The sequence below is a fragment of the Salvia hispanica genome, chromosome 2 (genome assembly GCF_023119035.1).
Source record: "Salvia hispanica cultivar TCC Black 2014 chromosome 2, UniMelb_Shisp_WGS_1.0, whole genome shotgun sequence".
Classification (NCBI taxonomy): Eukaryota; Viridiplantae; Streptophyta; class Magnoliopsida; order Lamiales; family Lamiaceae; genus Salvia; species Salvia hispanica.
Genome location: NC_062966.1, coordinates 33,591,835 through 33,603,055, shown reverse-complemented (window position 1 = coordinate 33,603,055; position 11,221 = coordinate 33,591,835). Strand labels below are relative to the sequence as shown.

At 39.7% G+C, this 11,221-nt stretch overlaps 3 protein-coding genes across 3 annotated transcripts; all 3 read left to right on the top strand.

Annotated features, from left to right (window-relative positions):
• The first annotated feature begins 822 nt into the window (after positions 1-822).
• LOC125206843 (protein ALP1-like) lies at positions 823-2,139 on the top strand. Its single transcript, XM_048106064.1, has one exon. The coding sequence runs from the start codon at positions 823-825 to the stop codon at positions 2,137-2,139; it is 1,317 nt and encodes a 438-aa protein (XP_047962021.1).
• Positions 2,140-3,325: 1,186 nt separating this feature from the next.
• On the top strand, positions 3,326-5,164 carry LOC125206842 (putative late blight resistance protein homolog R1B-16). The gene has a single exon (XM_048106063.1). The coding sequence runs from the start codon at positions 3,326-3,328 to the stop codon at positions 5,162-5,164; it is 1,839 nt and encodes a 612-aa protein (XP_047962020.1).
• Positions 5,165-7,967: 2,803 nt separating this feature from the next.
• LOC125203878 (laccase-4-like) lies at positions 7,968-10,624 on the top strand. Its single transcript, XM_048102384.1, has 6 exons — positions 7,968-8,110; positions 8,309-8,460; positions 8,618-8,862; positions 8,942-9,070; positions 9,292-10,248; positions 10,339-10,624. Exons 1-6 carry the CDS (start codon positions 8,006-8,008, stop codon positions 10,467-10,469), a joined length of 1,719 nt encoding a protein of 572 aa, XP_047958341.1. The 5' UTR covers positions 7,968-8,005; the 3' UTR covers positions 10,470-10,624.
• Positions 10,625-11,221: the final 597 nt, after the last annotated feature.

Below are 11,221 nucleotides of genomic sequence, written 5' to 3'. Positions count from 1 at the left end.
AATAGAACGAACTTAAATCGAATCTAAATGTCAATAAAATGAGGAAAAGTAGTTAATTGGACCAAAATAAAACAAAATTACATGTCTAAAATTAGAGGACTGAAAATTGCAGGACTGAAAAATGTCACCACGGTTTTAAATTATGGTTTTTTTCGCTGGATATCTCACCTTCGACTGACTCAACAGACTACTTTATCAACAAAATTACAGGAATAAAAAATGTCACCACGGTTTTAATCTAGGGTTCTCGCCGGATAACTCACCTTCGGTTGACTCAGCACGTCGTCGGACAGAACTCATGTCGCCGCCGCCAAGAACTCGCTTAAACACCGCTGATGAATTGATTACGCCGCCACACACGATTCGGTTCAATAAAGGCGATTAAGTTCAGAGGAGAGTCGAAAAGGTGGAATGGGGGGAAAGAAGAGAGAGGAGACGTGAATAGTAGGCGGAGCGTTGAAACGACAAAATTAACAGGATAGAGCATCATTAACGCCAATGGGCCGGGCCGCAACTCGCGAGTCCCGGCCCGATTTTAGCGTTGGAGCGTTTGGAGTCACGGCCCGGGACGGTCCCGAGGACGCAGTTGCGTCCCTGGGCCGCTCCCGAGTCCCATCCCGGCCTAGCGTTAAACGTGTTGGGTCGTGCCGCGGAGAGTCCCGGCCCGGCGTTATTTGGGGTTCGGGCCGGACCGGGACTCTACTTCATAATTTTAATTTTAATTTTTTTAAATTCGAAAATTTATATATAAATACCACTCTTCCATCCATTTTCATATTACTTCAACTTCATTTCTCTCACTCTCACAATAAAATTTGAAAAATGCCTCCTCGCCGTGAAGGTCAACGAGCAATCGAAGCTCAAATGGCTCGAATGTTAGAGACGGCGATGCCCGCAATCCAAGAAGAAATCAACAACGAGGTGGAACGCTATCAAGCTGCTATTCAAGCGTGGAACGAGCAACACGTCCGGGTACCGCGTACTCGGATGTATATCCACCGAGACCGTGAACAAGCTGGTTTGTGGCTTTTCATGGATTATTTCTCTGCAGATCCTCGATGGAGTGATCAGATGTTCCGTCGCCGGTTCCGGATGCGGAGGCATGTGTTCCTGCGCATTGTCAACGCAGTTGTAGCTCGTGACGCGTACTTTATGCAAACCTTCGATGCTGTCGGGCGGCAAAGTATATCGACTTTGCAGAAATGCACATCCGCCCTCCGCCAACTCGCTTACGGAACAACTGCAGATATGTTTGATGAGTACCTCCATGTGAGCGAGCATACTGGACGCGATTGCCTAGCCAAATTCTGTCGGGCAGTGATCGAAGCATTCAAGGACACATACTTGAGAAAGCCAACGTCCGACGATGTTCGCAGATTGGTGCGAATGCACGAGGAGACCCACGGCTTCCCGGGGATGCTGGGCAGCATCGACTGTATGCACTGGCAGTGGAAGAATTGTCCAATGGCTTGGAGAGGAGCATTCACTAGCGGGCACAAGGGCACACATCCAACGATTGTGTTGGAGGCCGTTGCCGACCAACGGTTGTGGATCTGGCATGCCTACTTTGGAGTCGCTGGGTCGAACAACGACCTCAATGTGTTGAACGAGTCTCCATTGTTCAACGACTTGTGTGCCGGGCGAGCGCCTACCGTAGAGTTCACGGCCAACCACCGTCGGTACACTATGGGGTACTATCTGGCAGACGGGATCTACCCTCGATGGCCCGTGTTCGTGAAGACCATCACATGTCCGACTACGGATAGGAGGAAGTTGTTTGCCAAAAAGCAAGAGGCGGCTCGGAAAGATGTGGAGCGCGCATTTGGAGTCCTCCAATCACGTTGGGCTATAGTGAAGGGAGCGGCCCGTGGTTGGCACCGTCCACTAATCGCCGACATCATGTATGCATGTATCATAATGCATAACATGATCGTTGAGGACGAGGGAGAAAACGTCACTTTCTGGAGCGACGATCCGCTCGCCAGCGCCAGCAGTAGCTACACTGTCACCGATCCGTCCGTGCAAGGTGTTCCTCCCGACGTGCGCAATGTCATGGCCCGTTCAGCGGCGATGCGCCAAGAAGATCAACACACACGCCTCCAAGCGGATCTAATTGAAGAAATTTGGAACCGCAATTGACTTATGTTTTAAAAAAAAATTTCAAATTTTTAAATTTCAATGTTGTAATTTTCTATTTTCCGACTGAACAATGAATTTTTCCGGTTTTAATTGTTCAACGTATTCTATTTTACGAGTAAAATAGGTAGTAGTTGTGAATAGTGCAAAATAATAGTTGTGGCCCGAGTTGTGGCCTGCGGTGTTAATGGAGTTGTGGCCTGGAACCCCAAATTTAGGGGAATGATGACGTGGAGGGGACTTGCGGCCCAAATCCGAAATGGGGTTAAAGATGCTCTTAAGACCGTAGATTAATTATAACAAGCGGCTGAGATTTAAGTTTGTAGTTTGTACACTAAAGGGGTTAGTAGATTATCATGACCCGTATAAAAAAAATGGATTTGCGATCGTAAATTTATGATCATTGCAATCTAAAAAAAATGTATAAAATATAATAGAAATAATTAATAAATTTATATAATATTGTAATAGTATATCATATATTTAATGCATCCCCATATATATATATGTAATAAGAAAAATGGATCTGCAATCGTAAATTTATGATCATTGCAATCTAAAAAAACGTATAAATATATCATATAATAGCAATAATTTTGTTCACTTCTTTATTTTTATTGTTTCCGAATATATTCACCATTTGTTTATTTTTATTATTTTCATAAATTTATGTAGTATTGTAACTTCCCGTATATGTCCGTAAAAAAAGATTTAGGTAATGATTGGTTCTTCTTATACAACCATAATTTTCTTCACCTTGACTGTGTCTCAGAAACCTATGTGAATTCAGATTGATTGAATGGCTGCTTATGGAGCTCTAGTTTCTGTTATGCAAATTATTGATCAACTTCAAACACATCCACACCCTCCAATTTCCATCCACCAAAAACATCTTGAATCTCTCACTCAACTAATTACTTCCCTGCAAAAATTTCTTGAAAGCTATTCTCCCCACCGTGGCTACACTGAAGAAGAAGATGTGTGGGAGAGTCGCATTGCAGAAGCCGCTTACCATGCTGAAGATGTGATCGAGTCCTATATCGTCGATCAAATTCATGTTCGATCAAGAAATGGAGTAGAAACCATAAGCTACATTCAATTCTATCAAGTTGTTGTTCAATTTAAGAATCATAAAACTGTTTATTGGATTTAACTTAGTATACACTGCTAATCATTGTTTTCAATAGGTATGCAGAAGGTTATAGAAAACATGAATTTGATCATGATTGATATTAAACAGAAGGTGGTAGGCCAAGATCAATTGCACATCATAAAGTCTTTGAATACTACGAGGCTATCAAACTTGGCATCTCAATTTAACTATTCGCGTGGTCTTGATATGAAAATTTTGGATGAGTACGACGGTTGGAATCTATTTTCTAATATAGTGTTCCGGGAAGAAAGTTGCCCTCTTGAGTTGGAGGACATTGGAAAGAAGATTGTGAAAGCTTGTAAAGGACTTCCGTTGGCAATTGTTGTGATAGGTGGGCTCTTATCAAAGTCTGAACGAACAAGAGAAAGTTGGGAATTATCTGAAAAGGATTTAAGTTCAATTGTGAATTTAGATGATTACGAGAGATGCTTGCAAATATTATACCTGAGTTATAGTAATTTGCCGGTTCATTTAAAATTATGCCTTCTCTACATGGGAAGTTATGATAAAGATTGTGTAATTCGAATGTCTTACCTCATCCCATTTTTTGTTGCTGAGGGATTTGTAAAACCAATTAATGGGAAGTGTTTGGAAGAGACAGCAGAAGAGTATATAAATGAACTTATTGATAGAAATTTGCTTATAGTAGAAAAACGCAAGCATTGTGGGAAGCTTAAATCATTTAAAATGCATGATCTATTGAGGGATGTATGTTTGAGAGAGGCTCGAAAATTGAAGTTTTTATGTGTGTTGGAAAAGCAGAGCATTCCAGAAGCCATAAATTGTCAACGTCGAATTGTAAGCTTGGTAGCGGAAAATGAATATCAAACTCCACTTCGTCAATCCTTGGAATCCGCATCCCTAGTCCGGTCTTTTATTGGGGCGTGTCCAACGAGTTTATCATGCAATTTTAGATTGTCGAGGGTATGTTTGATGAGCAGATGCCTTGAGAATGAAGATAGTTATGAGGAGTTTTTTGTTCGGCTAGTTAACTTGCGTCTTCTTGCAGTCAATTTAGATGAGCGTCTATTGCCCAGACTTCTTTCTTCAGTGTCTTTTTTCTGGAATTTACAAACAATATATTTATTTGGTGGCGTTGGTGATGAGTTTGTTTTCGACATCTGGAAGGTGCCTCAACTTAGGCATGTAATAACCGATGAAGATGAGTTTTATGGTGCATACTGTCTCCCTGATCCTATAAGTGAAGAAGAGGATATGGTGTTGGAAAACCTACAGACACTTTATACAGTGCTCAATCTCAAGTTTGGTAAAGGGGTGCTTAAAAGAATCCCCAATATCAAAACATTGAAGTTATGTTATGACACAAAAGTAGGAGAAGAAGATGATTACCATCTCAACAATCTTTATTGCCTCCAAAAACTTGAAAATCTCCGCATTCGTTGTTGTGTAGAAGGTAGCCATTTGGTGCGAGAAGTGAGGTTCCCGCATTCCCTCAAGAAGTTGACATTAGGAAATACCAATTTTCCATGGGATGACATGAAGACAAAAATAGGTTTATTGCCCCTTCTTCAAGTTCTCCAACTGAAATCTGATTCCGTAGTTGGGTCTGAATGGAAAACATCTGAAGACCAATTCTTGAATCTCAAGTTCTTGCTTATTGAGGATTGTGATGTAGAGTGGTGGATCACAGACAACACCCACTTTCCGCGCCTTGAGCACCTTCATCTTCACTATGTAGAAAGGTTGAGGGAGATTCCTTCATGCATGAGAGACATACCAACACTTCACTCAATTAAGTTGAAAGGTTGTAATAAATCTGTGGTGGATTCAGCTCAAAAAATTAAGGAGGAGCAACAGGAACTCAGCAACGAAGACCTTCAAATTATTTTTGATCAAGTTATAACTATGAGGTAACAGCAACCTTCTTTTTCCTTAATGTTATTTTATTAGGCTTTTATATAACATAATAAAATATTCTTATAATAATGTTAGCAGTCTTGTACTAATTGTAACTAACTTACTAACTATCTCAAAAAATAAAGGAGTGGTGGCAGGTTATCGCCATTGAAGACCTTCGAATCATTTTTCTTGAAGTATTTGTGAGGTAACAGCTCAACCTTCTTTTTCTTGATAATTATCCTCACATAAAAATTTCTAATAAAATTGTAAGTAGTCTTGTAAAAAATTGTAAGAGTAGATTCGTGTATTAACTACCTCAAATAGCCCTTAAAATCTTTTTCAATAATTCGTCTTACGTATGTTGTTATTAATTTTTCTTCATTTTTTATTTGAAATAAGGTCAACACTGTCATCACATATTGATTGCTCGATTTATTTATTTTTTAGGTGAAGGTTGCAGAAATTGCTCTACAGATCATGTCTGCATGTAGTAGGAGAAGATGCAACTCTAAAATGATTGAAACTTATTTATTTGTTATCTCTTTGCCCATCCAAGTGTTGGAGTATTCATTTCAAGATTGAGAATATGCAGTTATTGTGATTTTGTGAGTCTGCTAATTTCAAAATAGTAATTTTGCTTTAATTGCGTTAAGTTGGTTAATTGTCACGTTGATTGTTGAATTTAACTGATATGTAAAGTCAAGTGTGACGGTTTTCATCATATGAGCATCCACATGAGCATCCACAATGTGGATGCTCTGTTCCATTCCAGACCGGGGAGGGACACGATGCAAGCGTCTCATCCCCCAAGCATCCCCCAACACTTTGGTGGCAAATAAGGCCCACACTTCAATTGGAGAAGTAGACGAGGACTATTTAAATGACATATAAAAATGAGACTAATTTTGATCGACTGATACACTTCAATTGGAGCAATGGATGAAAGGAATTTTTATAGAAGAGATGTAAAATATTTTTTGACAATTAAGTAATCTATTCAATTAACTTGGACCATAAAACAATCATTATATATCATGATTCGAAATCAATACAGTCAACTCAAAAAGTAAAATACAAGAAATCAAATGGAAAAGGAAAATGTAGAGCCAAATCGTAGTGTTGAAGGAGCGCACTACGGATGTGGATGTAGAGTCGCGAAGCAATAAAACATACTAGATGTCTAGAGCCAGTTGCTAATATCTCGCATCTCAGTAGTCGTAGTATAATGTCTGATCCTACAACATCAAAATGAGTCCAGATATGATTTAGGAAGATATGAAAAATAAATTTAATTAGTTCCCTTCATATGTCAGGTACTCCACATTTTGAAAACCAGAGCCGAGAAGAAAATCAAGGGATCTTTCGCCATGTATGTGAGGATCATTCATCAAACAGATTTCCCATTTAAGTAATGAAAATTATTTATTTAACTAATTATTGAAGGTTTGAACAAGTAATGAAAATTTTTAATAAAATAATGAGAATTATCTCATTTTGGGCCGATACTATGGGTTCGTCAGTTTCGGGCCAATACTATGAGGCTCGGGTTAATTTCGGGGCAACCCTGTCAAATTGTAGACTATCCGATTTATTTATATAGTAGGAGTATATTTTTTATGAAAATTTTAAATACAATAAAAATAATGCGTATAAACTTCAAATAATGTAGCACCATATGAGGTATTGAAGCATATATCTTATAAAAAACAATTTAATTTGTTAACAAATAATCAAGAAAATCATTAATAATAGAAATTGATCATATTTTAGGGAACATCAAATATAATAGTAATAGTTTCATAGTATTTGTGAAGATAGTATTGGTGAGGGAGGGTTGATTATATTTTATTCAGGTAAACTACAGCAGTTTCTTTCAATGCTTATTGGACAAATCTGCATTTTCATCAACAACTCTCAAGGACAATTGAATAGGGAGTAAAAATTAATAAGAGAAATACCCTACTTTTTGTTGAGTTAGAAATGATAAAGATTGACAACTCCACAGCCACCAAATTTAGCTTCTCAAATATTCTCCTCCCATATGTTAGTCATCCATGAATATGATAATTTACTCTCTTCCTCTCTCTCAATCAATCAATCAACAAATATTTCTTCGTGCATACAATTCGCAAATATATGTATGCTTTGGCATCAAGTATATATGTATGATGAAATTATTAATTGAAAATGGATTTTTTAATTAGAAATGTGAAAGACGAACAGGCATGTATATATAAGTCAATGAGCAACACATAAAATCATGAATATGAAATGAACGAATAAAAATAATAGGTATTTTGCTTTTTATAGGATTCAACATAAGTGTTATCATCTGTTAAGGATGCATTCACCATATATCTTTATAACCCTCCAAAGATTAATTTCCTTACCTGATCCATTTCCTATACACATATATACTTTAGCTTTAACAACTTATCTTCAATGATATTAAATTATAATGTGAATAAAAAATCATGAGTTAAAATAATTAAATTGATATATAAGATATATAGTATATGCTTATAACTAGATATGGACTTAATTAGTAACATCGAAAGATTTTTAATGAGAGCTTTTTGGAGATAGCATGAGCAATAAGGGAAGATTTGACAGAGGTCTAAACAGAACTAGGTTGTCTTTGACACCACTCTAATGTTGTTTTCCAGCTATAGTTGGACCTAGAAAATAACATTATACATATCTTTTGAATTCAACCATTATACTATAAATTTATCGAATTTATTCATCATCTAATCAACCAAACACTTCCCTATAAAATCTCATTGACATCGTTCAAGCACTACCACGACACAAACAATTATCTTCCATTTTTAGTAGACAAACCAAGAAAGTATAATGGGTGCCTCTACTTTGCATATCTCTATAGCATTGTTTTCATTCTTGGCAATGCTCCACCTTCCTCTCCAAGCAGATGCTGCCACGAGACACTACGAGTTCAACGTACGTCCGTATACTAAACTTTGTTTTTATTTGTTGCGCTAGTAAATACCAATATCTCAAAAAAGAGAAGTGTTTTTGCATGACTCAAACTTGACATTTCGAGCACCAGATCATTACGCTGAGCATGCCAACATGTTACTACGTACTATCTCAGTGTTTTTCTATACTTACACAATCTTTATTATGAATGGTTTTCAGATAACAATGCAAAATGTGACGCGATTATGCAACACTAGGAGCATAGTCACAGTGAATGGGAAATTTCCCGGGCCTCGAGTTGTGGTGAGGGAGGGGGATCGCCTTCTTATAAACGTCACCAACTTTGCTCCCAGCAATATCACCATCCATTGGTATATAAACGATTAATCATTGCTTTTAAAATAAGGGATACTAGTCACGGTGTTCTTCGTTCAATTCCAATAAGTCCCATAAGTTTTTAAAATGGAGTACTATTAAATAATAAAATTTTCAAATTTTATCAATTGGTCTATTACTTCTTTATTATAGGCACGGGATTAGGCAGCTTCGGAGCGGTTGGGCCGATGGACCGGCTTATATAACCCAATGCCCGATTCAAACCGGGCAAAGCTATGTCTACAATTTCACGGTGATTGGGCAAAGAGGGACTCTTTGGTGGCATGCACATGCTTCTTGGCTTAGATCAACTGTCTATGGCCCTATCATTATCCTTCCAAAGAAAAATGTGCCCTATCCTTTCCCTGAGCCATACAAACAAGTCCCCATCATATTTGGTAACACACTCAATCATACAAACTACAGTAACTCATTTTTATATGAAATCCCAATTATTTTGAAAAATACAACGTGCAGGAGAATGGTTCAATACCGACACCGAGGCTATAATTAGCCAAGCTCTACAAACGGGAGGCGGACCCAACGTCTCCGATGCCTATACCATCAACGGACTTCCCGGCCCTCTCTACAACTGCTCCGCCAAAGGTTGGGTGCGCGTGTGAATCAAATAAATCGACAGTTTGTTAATTTAAAGACAGATTTTAAAGTTGATATGCAAAATCGGAATTTTAAGAAAGTTTTAAAAATTACTACAAGCAAATACCTTTTCAAAATCTTGATTCCATATGATTAATTAATTTAAACATTCTCCTCCGACTCCTATTATGTGTCCCACGTCCTTGACCGGACACGATTTTTTTTAACAGATACATTCAAGCTAAAGGTAAAGGCGGGAAAAACCTACCTCCTCCGAGTAATCAATGCTGCACTCAACGACGAGCTATTCTTCAGCATTGCCAACCACACTCTCACCGTCGCCGACGTCGACGCAGTCTACGTCAAACCCTTCCAAACCGACACCATTCTCATCGCCCCGGGCCAAACCACCAACCTCCTCCTCCACACGAAACCCACCGCCCCCGGCGCCGCATTCCTCATGACCGCCCGGCCCTACGCCACCGGCGCCGCCGGCACCTTCGACAACTCCACCGTCGCCGGAATCCTGGAATACGAATCCACCCCATTCAACAAAAACCTCCCCCTCCACAAACCAACCCTCCCTCCCCTCAACGACACCGCCTTCGCCACCAACTTCACCACCCGCCTCCGCAGCCTCGCCACCCCCCAGTTCCCAGCCAACGTGCCGCAGAGCGTCGACCGCCGCTTCCTCTTCACCGTCGGACTCGGCACCAAACCGTGCGACCAGAACAACGCCACGTGTCAGGGGCCCAACGGCACGAAATTCGCGGCGTCGGTGAGCAACATATCGTTCGTGCAGCCGGCGACGGCGCTGCTGCAGGCCCACTTCACGGGGCGGTCGAGCGGCGTCTACGCGGCGGACTTCCCCTACAGCCCGCTGCGGTGGTTCAACTACACCGGCAGCCCTCCCAACAACACCATGGTCGGGAACGGGACGAAATTGATGGTTCTTCCGTTCAACGCGAGCGTGGAGGTGGTGATGCAAGGCACCACCATTTTGGGGGCGGAGAGCCACCCTCTCCACCTCCATGGATTCAATTTCTTCGTGGTGGGACAGGGCTTCGGCAACTACGACCCCGTTAACGACCCGAAACGGTTTAATCTGGTCGACCCGGTCGAGCGCAACACGGTCGGCGTGCCACCCGCTGGATGGGTTGCGATTCGGTTCTTGGCCGATAATCCTGGTTAGTACACTTGATTACGAACTAAGTATCAATTTTGACTTTGATTTTGTTGTTTTTTTTGGATGATGATATAAATGATGCGAAATGTAGGGGTGTGGTTTATGCATTGTCACTTGGAAGTTCACACGAGCTGGGGATTGAAGATGGCGTGGCTTGTGTTGGATGGAAAGCTTCCCAATCAAAAGCTGCTTCCGCCGCCCTCTGATCTTCCTAAATGTTGATTTCATTTGCATCTCATTTAAAGTTCACCTTTGCGAGTTTTTCTTTTATCTCTTTTTAAGGTAGAATTGACTTGATTTATTGTTTTTGTTGAGGATCAAATTTGTACTTGTAACGTCAGTTGAGTTGTAATAAAGTCATGATTTCTTAAGTTTAATGCACCGTCAAAACTAACAAATTTTACTTCACGGTTTGGTTTACTGTTATTGCATTGTACTCCCTTTTTCATTTTTTTTCTGGTCCGTCCACCAATAAATATCTCATTTCACTTTTACTTCCTCCGTCCGCGAATAGGAGTCTCATTCTTATCCGGCACGGGTTTTAAGAAATGTTAAAAAAAGTGGGTGGAAAAAAGTTAGTGGAATATAAGTCTCACTTATATATATAAATTTTAAATGATATGTGAGTGGAGTGAGTTAGAGGAATGTGGGGTCTCTTTACCATTTACAGTAATTATGAACCGGGACTCCTATTCGCGGACGAACCAAAATGAAAAAACGGGACTCCTATTCGCGTAGGGAGTATCATTTATGGCAAGTCATCTCCACATTCCACCAATTCACTTACTCACATTTTCTGAGTACTAAAAATCAATATTTTCCATTAGCTTCTTTTACTAATTTCTTTTACAAAGTCAAACAATTTCTTAAAATTTGAACCGAACAAAAATGGGACGTCTATTGGAAGAAGAGAGTAATGGTGCATTTGATATTTAACACAAATACTATATTCTTTAACAAAACTTTGAAGCTTC